Source organism: Littorina saxatilis, linkage group LG14, assembly GCF_037325665.1.
Source record: "Littorina saxatilis isolate snail1 linkage group LG14, US_GU_Lsax_2.0, whole genome shotgun sequence".
Classification (NCBI taxonomy): Eukaryota; Metazoa; Mollusca; class Gastropoda; order Littorinimorpha; family Littorinidae; genus Littorina; species Littorina saxatilis.
Window position 1 is genome coordinate 29,784,798 of NC_090258.1, and position 16,762 is coordinate 29,801,559.

At 40.9% G+C, this 16,762-nt stretch overlaps 1 protein-coding gene across 1 annotated transcript in view; it reads right to left on the reverse strand.

Annotated features, from left to right (window-relative positions):
* The window catches only part of LOC138947532 (contactin-like), a gene marked incomplete at its 3' end in the record, with an annotated part of 17,025 nt that extends 2,278 nt beyond the window's left edge, over window positions 1–14,747 (reverse strand). The window contains 8 exon segments of the mRNA XM_070319022.1: window positions 888–1,072; window positions 1,724–1,868; window positions 2,939–3,046; window positions 3,553–3,716; window positions 4,380–4,465; window positions 5,094–5,188; window positions 6,176–6,281; window positions 14,670–14,747. Of these exon segments, the coding sequence (XP_070175123.1) occupies window positions 888–1,072; window positions 1,724–1,868; window positions 2,939–3,046; window positions 3,553–3,716; window positions 4,380–4,465; window positions 5,094–5,188; window positions 6,176–6,245 (853 nt within the window).
* Window positions 14,748–16,762: the final 2,015 nt, after the last annotated feature.

Sequence of the window (16,762 nt, forward strand, 5' to 3'; positions counted from 1 at the left end):
TCCTGGTAAAGTCAGCAAAAATCCAGATTGGTCGTATCTAATTAATTCTTATACGAATACGAATACGAATACGAATACTTTATTATCTCATACAGAGAAATTTCAGTGTGGTGCACATTAAAAGACAAAACAAATAATAAGACAACAGATAAAAATACCATACGAAGCATACTACACTCGCGCACGCATATGTACACTAACAGGAATAGGAATAAGGGTTAAAAATAAACAAACTAGGGTCGGTCGGGGAACCGGAAACATTGATGTTTTTCTTCTTGGCTAAAAATGTTCATAAAGTCTGTTCATGGTCGAAATGATGTCGTTTAGCTAATAATTACCGACAATGTTTTCATCGAAGGTGCCAAACACGTTCTCAACACTCTGATCGTTAAGCTTCTCGAACGTCGTGAAATTCATCATGTTGGTAGTTACGTACAAGCTAGCTATCTATCACTGTTAGTTACGTACAAGCTAGCTATCTATCACTGTTAGTTACGTACAAGCTAGCTATCTATCACTGTTAGTTACGTACAAGCTAGCTATCTATCACTGTTAGTTACGTACAAGCTAGCTATCTATCACTGTTAAGTTACGTACAAGCTAGCTATCTATCACTCAGACAATGAATAAATCAAAACAAAAGACTACATTTGGACATTATTTTGTTAATCAGGCATTGTTTGAAATTCTTGTTTTGATTTAGTTTTTTTTGTGTGGGTTTGTTTGTGTGTGTTTTTGTTATTTTTGTTGTTGTTGTTGTTGTTGTTGTTATTGTTGTGTTTTTAACTCTGTTGGTTGAAATCCTGTTCTGTTAAACGAAAACAATTATCAATCGTACGGGTTTTGTTTCTTTCTTTCTTTTGTGTTATGTCAATTATCTTCATTACCTCCAAAACTGAGCTGTACTTCATTGCTGATAACTTTGCCCAGTCTGTTCTCAGCAATGCATCGGTAGGAGTTGGCGTCCATATTTTCCGTGGGTTTTTCAATGCTCAGCTTGCCGTTGGTGATTGTGTAGCGACTGGTCAGTTCTGCGGTCACCTCTTCGTCCAGATACTTCCCACGATACCACCTGGGGACAGAGTGATTATTGACTTGAAGATTAAAGACTGAGTGGTCTAGGGGTGTAAAACGTGCAGAAGAGAGAGAGAGAGAGAGAGAGAGAGAGAGAGAGAGAGAGAGAAAGAAAAAGACAGAGAGAGAGAGGGGGAGAGAGAGAGGGAGAGAGAGAGACGTAGTGGAGAGAGAGGGGGAGAGAGAGCGCGTGGGGAGGGGGGGGGAGAGGGAGAGAGAAAGGAGAGAGAGACATAGTAGAGAGAGAGGGCGAGGGACGTATTCGAGAGATATGACAGAGAGAGAGAAAGAGAGAGAGAGTGGTGACAGAGGGAGAGAGAGAGAGAAGAAAGGTAGTGGAGAGAGTGAGAAGAGAAGAGAGAGAGAGAGAGAGAGAGAGAGAGAGAGAGAGAGAGAGAGAGAGAGAGAGAGAGAGTGGAGGAGGGAAAGAGAGTGGGGGAGGGAAAGAGAGAGAGAGAGAGTTGGGTGGGAGGGAGAGAGAGGAATAGAGAGGGAGAGAGAGGGGGGCAGAGAGAGAAAGACAGGGTGAGAGAGGGGGGAAGGAGAGAGAGAAAGAGAGACAGACAGACAGAGGAGGAAGAAGGAGAGAGAGATGGACGGCGAGACAGTCTGACAGAGAAAGGCTAAGACTGACCACTAACTGACTTACCTGTAGGACGGCGGAGGATTAGAATCAGCCACACACTCTATTACCGCTTCTGTCGGGTTTCCCACAACTACGGTACTCACTGGCTGTAGCGTAAAATGCGGACCTCTCATCAACACATTCAAGTCTGACACCACCATGCCGTAGTCTGCAACATCATCAACAATTACTGCTTTAAACTTCTTGAATATTGGGCCGAAACTTCCACGACCTTTACCGTTTCGACGAATTTGAAAAAGAACACACATTCTGGCAAAATGCGGATTTAGGGTATCACTGAAATGTTTGTTTTAAACAAGAACCAGGTTCTGCGAGAGATGTATTTCTTAGAGTAAACTTTGTGCAGACTGTCTTCGATGTCCGCACACTCCGGCGTGTACGCATGCGCACGATAAAGATCCAAAGCTTACAGCAAAAGTCTTACGGCTTGGGAAATACGAAGACCCGCATGCTTCATCTCTCATCTCTTATTATCATGATCGTTTTACGATATTTGGACGACACGAGCTGGCTTGTTGAAGAAGACAACCAGAGAAGGCTTGTTTGAGTCAAAACATCACATCATATCCACAACTTTTAATCAATACTTGTCCCAATTTAGGGTGACCCCGAAACATGCCACCCACTACAATGCTAAGAACTCCTGAATGTGTTCAACGAATTACATACTTGGTGTACATTGGCTTGCAATATGGGATGATAAGTTCACAAAGTTTCGAGATTTTATGTTGAATGGTCTGAGTTTTATGCTCTTTTGCAAAAAAATATCCTCAGACATTACGAGTATACGAGTTTTGATTTGATTTGATTGTTGTTGCTTTTGGGGTCCAGCGGACCATATAGGCCAAATCAGGACCCCAGTATACGAGTTGAAACAGCAATTACAAGGAATCTGTGCCGTTCTTGTCGGATGAGTGTGGCCACTGCTGAGCGTAAAACTTCCTACTTTCTCCGAATTTGAACTTGTTTTTGTTTTTAAAGCGTAAAAATCAAACCACTTGACCATCATCATTAAACCTTTGTCAACGAAAAATCCCACATATCATGCTCATGTACACCAAATATGAAGTAATTCGCTGAACAAATTTAGGGGTTGAAAGCATTTTAGTAGGTGGCATTTTTTGGGTCACACTGTATGAACCAACTGGTCTGAGAAGGCGTCAAACTCAAATAGACAGGTAATTAATCGAAGGCTTGATAACTGAAGGATTTTCTTACCATAGTCTCTGTCGTCCTGTACAATTCTGTAGGCCTCTGCTGTCGCCACCTGGCAGATGTAGGGATGTTTTTCGTCCGGAGGCACCAGTGACCAACCGTATCCCATCTCTGTGTTCCACAAATAATACAATGCTAGCGTATTGAAGCCACACATACGACGACGACAACAACAAATAAACAACAAAAACAACAACTAAAACAACAACTAAACTAACAATTTAAAATTCAAAACAAATGTTCTTTAGACCCAATACTATAGCGTCCCTTAATCAACAAATTTAAAAACGCACGACCTTGCTACAAATGCTCATACCAATTACTCCTGAACACAATGGCCTCTGTTCGTTAATATGAGTTGCCGTTCACGATCGAACTTGCCACTTAATTTCAGCGTACAATAAAACTGAGCAAATACGAAAGCTGTGTAATATTAAACTCACCATCACACACACACACACACATCACAAACACACACACACACATACACACACACACGCACACACACACACATACACACGTATGCCCCCACCCCCAAAAACACACACACACACATACACACACACACACACAGAAAAACAAAAATCTCAGCAATGACGTTAACCCCCGTGACGTACCTCCCAGAGAGTAGGCGATGACGCCATCAGTGGTGTTGCGGTTGACTCCCTTGTTCCAGACGTCGAGAGCGGTACTGACCTTTGACCCCGTGCCTTTCCAGATAAAACGAATGTCTTGCATGGAGCTCACTCGCTCACTAAGTCCGCTGGTGTACCAGGTACGCCTGAAGATAACAAAAATAACAATATTAATGATGATGATGATGATGATGATGATGATGATGATGATGATGATGATGATACTGATGATGCTGATGCTGATGATGATGGTGATTATGGTGGTGATGATTATAATGATGACTGTTCTTTACACACACAAACTCGCTCGAGAAAACAAGAGTGTTCGTATGAGTTGCAGCCCATGAATAAAGAAGAAGAAGCAGAAGAATGATGATGACGATGGCGATGACGATGATGACGACGAGGACAATGGCGATGATGATGATGATGATGATTCTTTCTTTCTTTATTTGGTGTTTAACGTCGTTTTCAACCACGAAGGTTATATCGCGACGGGATGATGATGATGATGATGATGATGATGATGGTGATGGTGGTGATGATGATGATGATGATGATGATGATGATGATGATGATGATGATGATGATGATGATGATGAAACTCGCTCGTGCAAAATACGAGTGTTCGTATGAGTTACAGCGCATGAACGAAGAAGGAGAAGCAGAAGGAGAAGAAGAATGACGATGATAATGACAATAACGACGACACTGTGGCTGATGATGACGCTTACACAACTTAGACAGATGGTATACCTTAAATCTTAGAAAAGTATGCGATTACAGTCAATCATAATCTTTTTACTAACATGAATGGATCATTCATCTCCAGCCAGTTTCTGATGTAGTTGTGCAATGGTCTGTCTTCTATACTCGCTAAGGCAGACCCATGATCCTGTCAACACAGAAACGTCCCAATGATCAGTTCACCGAAGATGACCAACCGATTAATCAATCAATCATTAGAGCAGTCGGACCCATGCCCATGTGAACAAAAACATTCTCACAATAAAGACAAAGGTAACTACTCAAGTAAACAAACAGTCAAACAATCAGCGAATCAATAAGTCAATCATTCAATCAATCAATCAGCCAATCGAGCAAGCAATCAATAAGTAAATCAATTAATCAATCAATCAATCAATCAGTCAATCAATCAATCAATCAATCGAACAAGCAATCAATCAGTCAATCAATTAATCAATCGAAAGGGCAGTTGGTAAATTTCTCATAATCGTTTCAAGACAATTATTCAATTAATCAGACAAGCATTCAGCGAGTCGGCCAAGTAATCCATCCATCCATCCACAGAAACAAACGAGACAGAACGCGTAACGAACAGATAGTCAGAGAGATTCACGAACAGACAGACAGACATACAGACAGATAGACTGTCTGACAAAGGCAAAGTTACACTTTATGTCAAATGTAATAGTTTTAGTCAACAACCCACTGATTTATTTAGGTATCTTAGGTGTTGTACAGAAAAAGCCGTCAATACTGGTAGAAGGGAAGTAACTTACGCTACAACCCAGACGCGCTTGTTCGTAGGTGCCAGGCTTATCTCCCTCAAAGAGGAAGCAGTACTGTCCATTTTGGAGCCAATGGTTTGGACAATCTGCAGTATACAAGTGCATGAAACATATGAAATATTAATTCAAACAGATTAATTGTTTGGGGAGAACTTCTTCTTCTTCTTCTGCGTTCGTGGGCTGAAACTCCCACGTACACTCGTGTTTTTTGCACGAGTGGAATTTTACGTGTATGACCGTTTTTTACCCCGCCATTTAGGCAGCCATACGCCGTTTTCGGAGGAAGCATGCTGGGTATTTTCGTGTTTCTATAACCCACCGAACTCTGACATGGATTACAGGATCTTTTTCGTGCGCACTTGGTCTTGTGCTTGCGTGTACACACGGGGGTGTTCAGACACCGAGGAGAGTCTGCACACAAAGTTGACTCTGAGAAATAAATCTCTCGCCGAACGTGGGGACGAACTCACGCTGACAGCGGCAAACTGGATACAAATCCAGCGCGCTACCGACTGAGCTACATCCCCGCCCGTTTGGGGAGAACAAAAATGAAACTTTTTCTTCAAACGATATTGGATGATGTGAAATTGGAGAGAGAGAGAGAGAGAGAGAGAGAGAGAGAGAGAGAGAGAGAGAGAGAGAGAGAGAGAGAGAGCTCATAGACAATCATAATCTCTCTCTCTCTCTCTCTGTTTACTTGCTTTTTCTTACACACAGGAAGCATGAGATCGTCTAAATCACACCACACATGAAAGAAGAAGAAGAAGAGTAACCAGGCATTACAACGACAACAAAAACCCATCCGAATAAACACCAACAAGATACATACCAAAAAGAACAAAAAAGACAAACTTTAAAACACACACATACACACAGATCAGAGAAGAACATACCCACACATATTCGAAATCCCGAGCAAATAAATAAATAAATGAATGAATAGATAAGAAATTAGATAAAAAAAAATTAAAAAAATTAAAACTGTTACGGAAAGTAAATCACTGATCAGCAATAAACTAATTAGTACGTAACAAGACATTCCGCTACAAGGGATAGAATTACACAAAACTCACTGAACACAGTTTGAGCGGTGGCGTAGACGATAAGACTCAACAAGTGGAAGAGCAGACAACTCGGATCCATGATAAACTGCTTCTGTCCATGTAACCTAGATAATTACTGAGGAGTAAACAACAACACGTTTTGACTGTATAGCGCGAAAGCATCTATTTGATTTTATGAAGGTGTGTGTATGTGTGTGTGTGAGAGTGTGTTTGTGTGTGTAAGCCTGCGCGCGTGCGTGCATGTGTGTGCGCGCGCGTGTATGTGTGTTGAAGTGCGCGTGTTTGTGTCAGGGGAGCGGGAGTTGGGGGTAGGTGGGGGGCGTGCATGTAATGTATGGGTATTGCTTACGTATTTGTATAACATCATAAACCGCAGCACCTCCACCACCACCACCGCCACCAGCAACAATAACAATAAAGATGCAAAGTGATTATCAACAACACACCCAACATTCACAAACTACTAGTACTTGATTTTCCACTTGAGCTTGAGAGAAATGATTCATCAAATAGTTTTCCGTTGGAGTTTGTTTTCGTCAGTTTTCAAGACAAAGTCCATGCACTTGTGTGTGTGTGTGTGTGTGTGTGTGTGTGTGTGTGTGTGTGTGTGTGTGTGTGTGTGTGTGTGTGTGTGTGTGTATGTGTGTGTATAAGTGTGTGTCTCCCCCTCTCTCTCTACCCCTCCCCCTCCCTCTGTCTATCTCTCTCTGATCTCTGCCTCACTCCCACTCTCTCTCTCTCCCTCCCTCTCTCTCTCACTTGCTCTTCTCTCTCAAAATAAAACGCAAGTGCAGATGATGTATAACCTTTCCAACCAAGTTCGCAACATCAACTAGAGGAAAAATAGCGGAGTACTACCAGGTCACACAAAAATAAGCTGTAACTGCATTCTGTCTGTCTGTCTGTAAAAGAAAAGAACATTCAAAAGAAAGTCACAGAATCATTAATTTAATTATGCGTCTGTTGTGTAACTTGCTTGTGTACATTCAAACCGATAGGTGGAAGTCCTTGTGAATGTTTCGTTTTGCCTCCAACCTTTCTTGTGTGTTTCTATATTTAGTCACGTTTTGACTAAATATTTTAACATCGAGGGGGAATCGAAACGAGGGTCGTGGTGTATGTGCGTGTGTGTGTGCGTGTGTGCGTGTGTGTGTAGAGCGATTCAGACTAAACTACTGGACCGATCTTTATGAAATTTGACATGAGAGTTCCTGGGTATGAAATCCCCATACGCTTTTTTCATTTTTTTGATAAATGTCTTTGATGACGTCATATCCGGCTTTTCGTGAAAGTTGAGGCGGCACTGTCACGCCCTCATTTTTCAACCAAATTGGTTGAAATTTTGGTCAAGTAATCTTCGACGAAGCCCGGGGTTCGGTATTGCATTTCAGCTTGGTGGCTTAAAAATTAATTAATGACTTTGGTCATTAAAAATCTGAAAATTGTAAAAAAAAATAAAAATTTATAAAACGATCCAAATTTACGTTTATCTTATTCTCCATCATTTGCTGATTCCAAAAACATATAAATATGTTATATTCGGATTAAAAACAAGCTCTGAAAATTAAATATATAAAAATTATTATCAAAATTAAATTGTCCAAATCAATTTAAAAACACTTTCATCTTATTCCTTGTCGGTTCCTGATTCCAAAAACATATAGATATGATATGTTTGGATTAAAAACACGCTCAGAAAGTTAAAACAAAGAGAGGTACAGAAAAGCGTGCTATCCTTCTTAGCGCAACTACTATCCCGCTCTTCTTGTCAATTTGCCTTTGCCATGAGCGGTGGACTGACGATGCTACGAGTATACGGTCTTGCTGAAAAATGGCAGCTACTTGACTAAATATTGTATTTTCGCCTTACGCGACTTGTTTTATATATTTTTTTTAATAGTTTTTCAGTCTTTAAGTTAGTTTGCTCGTTTGTTTGCGGGTTTAAAAATACCTTTTCTTTCTTTCGGGCGTTTGTTATTTAATACTTCTCTTTTTCTTCTTCGTTCATGGGCTTAGACTCCCACGTACACTCCTGTTCTTAGCACGAGTGGATGTTTTTTACCCCGCCATTCAGGCAGCACACGCCGATTTCAGGGGAGGAATGCTGGGTATTTTCGTGTTTCTATGACCCACCGAACTCTGACATGGATTACAGGATCTTTTCCGTGCGTACTTGGTCTTGTGCTTGCGTGTACACACGAAGGGGGTTAAGTCACCAGCAGGTCTGCACATAAGTTGACCTGGGAGATCGGAAAAATCTCCACTCTTAACCCACCAGGCGGCAGCAACCGGGATTCGAACTCACGACCTCCCGATTAGGAGGCCGACGTCTTACCACCACGCCACTGCGCCCGTCGTGTTATTTAATACGTTTTCTTTTGTTCGTTCGTTCTGTCGCTCGTTACTTGCTGTTTTTGTTTGTTTGTTTGTTTGCTTGTTTGTTTATTTGCTTGTTTTTCTCGTCATTCCACTTCCTCTTCGAACGGTTTTAATTCAATTCCGTTCCATTCTATTCAATTCAATACAACTTTATTATTTGAATGCTTAACAAACATACATTTTTCTTTTGGCTCGTATGTATTTGTTTGCTTGCTTTTCTTGTCAATCCGCTTCCTCTTCTGCACGGATTACAGACGTAACCAAGATCCTGACAATCAATAGTACACCACAGAGGGGGACAATGACCAGTGACCGGGCGATGACAAACAATTCCACAGGGGCAGACACATTAGTTGTCCTCCCACAACTGGACGCCGGCTTCGGACCTTGGGCGTAGCCTGCAGCCCACGCGGTCAGCGGTAATGGTGATGGATGCTATGGCTAGGAGGTCAGTATACTGGACACTTCGCGATTCTTAGGTCAAGATAATTGTGTTTTTTTAGTTGTTTTTTTACATTTAGTCAAGTTTTGACTAAATGTTTTAACATAGACTGGGAATCGAGACGAGGGTGGTGGTGGTGGTGGTGTGTGTGTGTGTGTGTGTGTGTGTGTGTGTGTGTGTGTATGTGTGTGTGTGTATGTGTGTGTTTGTGTGTATGTGTGTGTGTGTGTGAGGGAGAATGCTTTTGTGTGTGTTTGTGTGTGTAGTTTGTGTGTGTGTGTGTGTGTATGTGTGTGTGTGTATGTGTGTGTGTGTGTGTGTGTGTGTGAATACAATAATCGGCATGTAGAGGTATGCGGAACCAATCTCCTAGCACATGAGAGAATAGCAAGCAATGAAATAAACAAGCGACCGTCATCCTCTGGCTAAGAAAGGTTCAAGTTTTTTGAACGTATAATTATAGACAAAGCGATATATTCACAAGAACGTCGCCATGCATGCCTTTAGTGTGGACCAAATCTTCACAACAGACAAACATCGATACAAATTTTTATTTTGTAATTTTTTATTTTTTTTTTTTAAACTATAACAGTTTTGGATTGGAGAACTAATTCTCTCTATACACATGTTTTTTCTTCTCTTTAACGCTTTCTTTTTTCATCTTTCTTTATTTGGTGTTTAACGTCGTTTTCAACCACGAAGATAATATTGCGACGATTCTTTTTTCATGCGCCTGTGCTATCATTATAATCCTTCTTTTGTCTTTTTCCAGTGATGGATTACTTCTCCGGTGGCAAGCAGGAAACACACCTATGACAGGGAAAATAATGTTGCAGGAAGTTAAATGTAACACCCTCACTTGTCTACATTTTGTCTTGTCTCAAAACTTGGCTGCCATGGTGAAAATGAAGCCATACCCATCTTTATTCGCTTGGCTTTATACTCCTTTTTCGGGGAAAATAATCAGCCCAAAATATATAGAAACGCTAGAAAACAACGCAAAAGAAACAGAGAAAGAAGAAACAAGTCGCGTAAGGCGAAAATTCAACATTTAGTCTTGAAAGCTGTCGAACTCACAGAATGAAACTGAACGCAATGCAATTTTTCAGCAAGACCGTATACTCGTAGCATCGTCAGTCCACCGCTCATGGCAAAGGCAGTGAAAGTGGCGAGCCTGTTTGGCGCGGTAGCGATTGCGCTGTGCTGCATAGCATGCTTTTCTGTACCTCTCTTCGTTTTAACTTTCTGAGCGTGTTTTTAATCCAAACATATCATATCTATATGTTTTTGGAATCAGGAACCGACAAGGAATAAGATGAAATTGTTTTTAAAACGATTTCGAAAATTTAATTTTAATCATAATTTTTATATTTTTAATTTTCAGAGCTTGTTTTTAATCCAAATATAACATATTTATATGTTTTTGGAATCAGAAAATGATGAAGAATAAGATGAACGTAAATTTGGATCGTTTTATAAAAAAAATATTTTGTTTTACAATTTTCAGATTTTTAATGACCAAAGTCATCAATTAATTTTTAAGACACCAAGCTGAAATGCAATATCGAAGTCCGGCCTTCGTCGAAGATTGCTTGGCCAAAATGTCAATCAATTTGATTGAAAAATGAGGGTGTGACAGTGCCGCCTCAACTTTTACAAAAAGCCGGATATGATGTCATCAAAGACATTTATCGAAAAAAAGAAAAAAAACGTACGGGGATATCATACCCAGGAACTCTCATGTCAAATTTCATAAAGATCGGTCCAGTAGTTTACTCTGAATCGCTCTACACGCACACGCGCACACACACACGCACACACACACACACACATACACCACGACCCTCGTCTCGATTCCCCCATCAATGTTAAAACATTTAGTAAAAACTTGACTAAATGTAAAAAGACAGACAGACAGACAGACAGACATACAGACAGACAGACAGACGGACAGACAGACAAAAGAAAAAAAGTAAGAAAAGAAGAAGGAAAGAAATAAAAGATCAAAAGAAGAAAAGAAAAGAAAGATCGAGAGAAAGAAAGGTCTTAGGTGGAAAGAAAAGAAAGACAGAAAGAAAGAAAGAAAGAAAGAAAGGAAGTAAACAAGAAACAAAGGATAGCAAGAAACAAAGAAACAAGCAAACAAACAAACATAAACAATACAAGAAAGCAATATAACTACACCAAGAATAATTCATGACAATACAAAAGAAAGAGACACAACTAAGCGTGTATACCCTCTCTACTCGCGTAAATTTAGTCATCACTTTACACAAACAACGCAAAACCGAGTAAGAGAGGAAACACAGAGAGAGCCTTCGAGGGCACCACGGTAATTAATATTCATCACGTGTCAGAGGCTGACGGGAAGGGAACAGGTAGCCTGTCCCCCTGTCCGACAGATGGCGCGTCAAACAGAGAGATGACTGACTTCCTGTATCCCGAGGGAGTCTCAGTTATTCCGTGTGCTTGCGAGAATAGCAATAAGCTTTCTCTGTCTCTGCTAATTTTCTCCCTCACGGTTTGAGTTTTTGTGAGGGCATGGAGCCTTAGTTTTGTGATGGGTTTTGCTAAGTCCTAGTGTCTCTGTCTTTCTACGTTTGTTTCTTTCTTTCTGATTATTTTTATTTTGTCATTATATTTGTATTTGCATTTTTTTCTGATTTTTTTAAATTATACTTTTTCAATCTTCTGCGAGTTATAAATCTTGTCTTTGTGGAGTCAAGTCGGCTAATTAATCATTGAATGAGGCAGTCAAACAGTATGTCTGTCAGTCTGACTTTTTCAGATCCATTCTTCCCAGTTCTATCTCTTTTTACATTTAGTCAAGTTTTGACTAACTGTTTTAACATAACGGGGGAAATCGAGTCGAGGGTCGTGGTGTATGTGTGTGTGTGTGTGTAGATTCAGAGTAAACTACTGGACCGATCTTTATGACATTTTTCATTAGAGTTCCTGTGTATGATATCCCCAGACGTTTTTTCATTTTTTCGATAAATGTCTTTGATGACGTCATATCCGGCATTTTGTAAAAGTTGAGGCGGCACTGTCACACCCTCATTTTTCAATCAAATTATTATTAAAATTAAATTTTCGAAATTGATTTAAAAACAATTTCATCTTATTCCTTGTCCGTTCTTGATTCCAAAAACATATAGATATGATATGTTTGGATTAAAAACACGTTCAGAGAGTTAAAAAGAATAGAGATATAGAAAAGCGTGCTATCCTCCTCAGCGCAACCGCTGCCACGCTTTTCTGGTTGTTAATTTCACTGCCTTTGCCACGAGCGGTGGACAGACGATGCTACGAGTGTACGGTCTTGCGGAAAAAATGCAATGCGTTCAGTTTCAATATGTGAGTTCGACTGAGCTTGACTAAATGTTGTATTTTCGCCTTACGCGACTTGTTTTTTCTTTCTTTTAAAATGATTTTCATCAGAATAATTTAGTTAAATATCTATTTTTAGTCGAAGTCTGTTTTACAACATAGCACGTACAGTCTCGTATAATAATGACTGACTGTCTGGATCTGTGCATAATGTCATATTTTGGTCAAAAATACCAATAACGTTTAACATTCCAACTCAACTCACACCTTTTCTGTTCTGTTTCCGGCAATTTCTTTGTGTTGTCACTACTGAACAGTCGTGTGCATTTCAGTTTGAAGCAACTTCGTCCTCAGAAAAGCAAACACTATCAGAACTACATGTTAATAATATTCAAAATTGGGGCAAATTGTTTCACATACCTTGGTTTGAATTATAAAGTTTATACGTAGGATGAACTCGATATATAAAATAAATCAGATATTATAATTAGTATTATATTTGGAACATTATCGGAATCAACAGCGTGGTATAGTTTATACTGCTATTCAAAATATTCTTTCTTTCTTTCTTTTCTTTCTTTATTTGGTGTTTAACGTCGTTTTCAACCATTCAAGGTTATATCGCGACGGGGGAAGGGGGGGAGATGGGATAGGGGAAAGGGGGGAGATGGGATAGAGCCACTTGTTAATTGTTTCTTGTTCACAAAAGCACTAATCAAAAAATTGCTCCAGGGGCTTGCAACGTAGTACAATATATGACCTTACTGGGAGAATGCAAGTTTCCAGTACAAAGGACGTAACATTTCTTACATACTGCTTGACTAAAATCTTTACAAACATTGACTATATTCTATACAAGAAACACTTAACAAGGGTAACAAGAAGGGCAAAGCCCATACGACTCACATGCTTGACCTAAACCTAGCAATGACATCATACACTAAGAACTGCTTTACACATTTTTCCTACCAAAATACATGTGACCTTGACCCAAGGTCAAGGTCATCCAAGGTCATGCAACACAAAGCTGTTAATTCAAGACATAGGAAGTACAATGGTGCTTATTGGCTCTTTCTACCATGAGATATGGTCACTTTTAGTGGTTCACTACCTTATTTTGGTCACATTTCATAAGGGTCAAAGAGACCTTGACCTTGATCATATGTGACCAAATTTGTCTCATGATGAAAGCATAACATGTGCCCCACATAATTTTTAAGTTTGAAACAGTTATCTTCCATAGTTCAGGGTCAAGGTCACTTCAAAATATGTATACAATCCAACTTTGAAGAGCTCCTGTGACCTTGACCTTGAAGCAAGGTAAACCAAACTGGTATCAAAAGATGGGGCTTACTTTGCCCTATATATCATATATAGGTGAGGTATTCAATCTCAAAAACTTCAGAGAAAATGTGAAAAATGTGAAAAATGTGAAAAATAGCTGTTTTTTAGACAACATTTATGGCCCCTGCGACCTTGACCTTGAAGCAAGGTCAAGATGCTATGTATGTTTTTGGGGGCCTTGTCATCATACACCATCTTGCCAAATTTGGTACTAATAGACTGAATAGTGTCCAAGAAATATCCAACGTTAAAGTTTTCCGGACGGCCGGACGGACGTCCGGTCCGTCCGGACGGACGGACGACTCGGGTGAGTACATAGACTCACTTTTGCTTCGCATGTGAGTCAAAAAATGAAACAGAACCGTTAGTCGCCTCTTACGACATGCTGGGTAGCATCGGGTAAATTCTTTCTCGTCCCAACCAATATGGGACTCCCCCTAACCCGCGGGGGGTATTCAAAATATTCACAAGCGTCTTGTTACAAATTTCGTTAAGAAAACCAACAAGTAGATTGTCGTTGTTGAGTTAGTACCAGCCAAAAATCCACAAAGTATATAAACGAAGAGGTAAACTTACAACAAAATAAATAAAAACACCGGTTACAACTTAACCTGTTTTTAATGCTTCAGTAGTACGGAGAACGTATAACCCAATTCAATTACAATTGTGTAAATTACTGCTATTTTAACGCAAAGAGCGATTGCATTAAAGCACAACGTACCAATGCATTATCATAGAAATGCTCTTTACCGATGTCGGTACCAGAAACTCTTAGCCAACATGAATGTAGAGAAACAGCCAGTTTTCGGTTATCTTCCCAAAACAAAACCTATCTGAGAAGTTTTTTGAAGAATTCGAGTGAAATAGAAACATTTTCGGAAAACGGCAATAACTGCATTATATGTTCAACATATTTCTGAAATAAACACACAAAGCACAAGATTTTCAGTATCAATCCAAAAAGTCATATAGCCATATTGAAATCATCCAGGTAAAACGAGTACTTACAGATATTCCTCAACGTAGCTCCTTATATCGTCACACACAAACGCCGCTTCAAGTCGCCATTGTCAGAAGAGCGTCACGTGACCGCGTTACGTTATGATGCGCTGAAAGCTGTCACACGTCTTGGTTGCGCATTGGTTATGGTTAAAGGTGCTGTACGCCGCAGAAGCTCAGAGCTAGAGGTTTATTCATCGGATCGTATTATTAAAGAGAGCGCGAAAAGGGATGGGGAGGGTGTGCGAGCTATTAAAGAGAGGTAGAGAGAGGAAAATGGGGAGAGTGAGAGAGAATGAGAGGTAGGAAGAGAGAGAGGGGAAGAGAGAGAAGACAGAGACAAAAAGAGAGAGAATGAAGGAATAGTTTCTTTTCAAGACAAGACTCCAGTGTGTTTCTCTTACTGTTGGTTGTGGGATACGAATATTTCACATACTAAATGAATTTTACACACCGTCGGAAACATCGGGGTTTTTTTTTCATTCTTTGCCCTTTTTTGGTTTAAACCAGTGTGTATTCATTTTGATTGGATACCATCGTTCACGCAGGTGAAACAGGGTTACACGTAAAATGAGAGCCGCTCTTTCTTTTAGAGTTGACGATATTGTACACGATCGTTTAAGTTTTATCGTTTGTGTGGTAGTTAGTTTGATTCTTTGTTTCATCTACTTCAGATCTTTATCCTTCTTTTCTTCCTTCTTCTCTTTCTCCTCCTCGTTCACGTGTATTGTTTGTGAAATTAGAGTGGCTTCCTCTCAGTGGAAAGCTAGGAGCAACAAGAGTCGCGCTACCCTGATGTGTGTGCGTGTTTAGGTGTAAACAGAGACCTGCACTTAGGGCAGAAGGACCAAGATTTGTTACGTGCCGCAGTGGTGACACGGGGCTGAGACATGGACACAGTCTCTGAGTCAGCATATAAAGTTGACCCGTGTCCGTCCCGGCCTGGATTCGGACCCGTGAACCAAGGATCACAAGTCCAGAACTCTATCAACTGAGCCGCGACAAGGCCGCCGGCTACTACATATAGCCATGCAGCTACTGCTGGACAGCTTTAAGTACAGACTCAGGTACGGTATCCATGTCTCAGCCCCGAGTCACCACAGTGGTACGTTAAAGGCCTCGGTCATTCTGCAGGTGGCTTGTTTCACCCAAACACGCTCTCACATGTGTATCTCATCCAAAGTCGGGGTAACACCCGGGGATGGCTTTGCCGTGAGGGCGTTAAACTTTAAATGTCTCAGTTCTGAACGGTTGCAAACTATTTCTAGGCAACGCATAGTTTTGTCGTATCGCAAGCTAACGCTCGCGAATGTTAGCATGCGCTCGGCACGAGTACCATTTTCTGGGGTCACTGAAGCGTAACAAAGACGACCGCTCGCCGAGAATGGTCTCAGTTCTGGACAACACTTTTAAATGAAAATCGTACCAGGTAATTCACCTTTGTCTCAGCGAGCGCGGAAGACAGGAATAAATCAAGTGGAGTCGGTTGACATGATACACCTGAGGCGCGTTGCTTAGACAGACCGTAACAGAACGTTTGCAAACGTTTTCTAGGCAACGCATAGTTTTGTCGTATCGCTCGCGAACGCTCGCTCGAGTACCATTGTCTGGGGTCACTGAAGCGTAACAAAGGCGACCGCTCGCCGAGAATGGTCTAGGCAACGAGAGTTTGTGCCGAGCATTCTGTAACGTACCTGAGAGGTGGCACGCCAGAAGCTATTGCACTGTACTGAGCTTGCTGTTTGACTCTCTCTCTCGCAGTCTCTCTCTCTCTGTCCCTCTGTGCCTGTCTCTCTGTCTACGTCTCTGTCTTTCTCCCCCCCCCCCCATCCCTCTTCCTATGTCTTTCTCTTTACCTCTCTCTCTATATCTGTCTATCTCTCTTTGTGTCCGTCTGAAAGTCTCTCTCTCTTTTTCGCTCTTTTCCCTCCCTCCTCTCTCTCTTACACACACACATTCTTTATGTTCATCTGACTCTCCCTCTCTCTGTTTCTCTTTCTCTCTCCCCCTCTCTCTCTTTGTCTCTCTCTGTCACTTTCTCTCCCCCCCCCCCCCAACCTTCATATTTCCGTGCAATGAAGTGTGTGGGTGTAGTGGGTGTA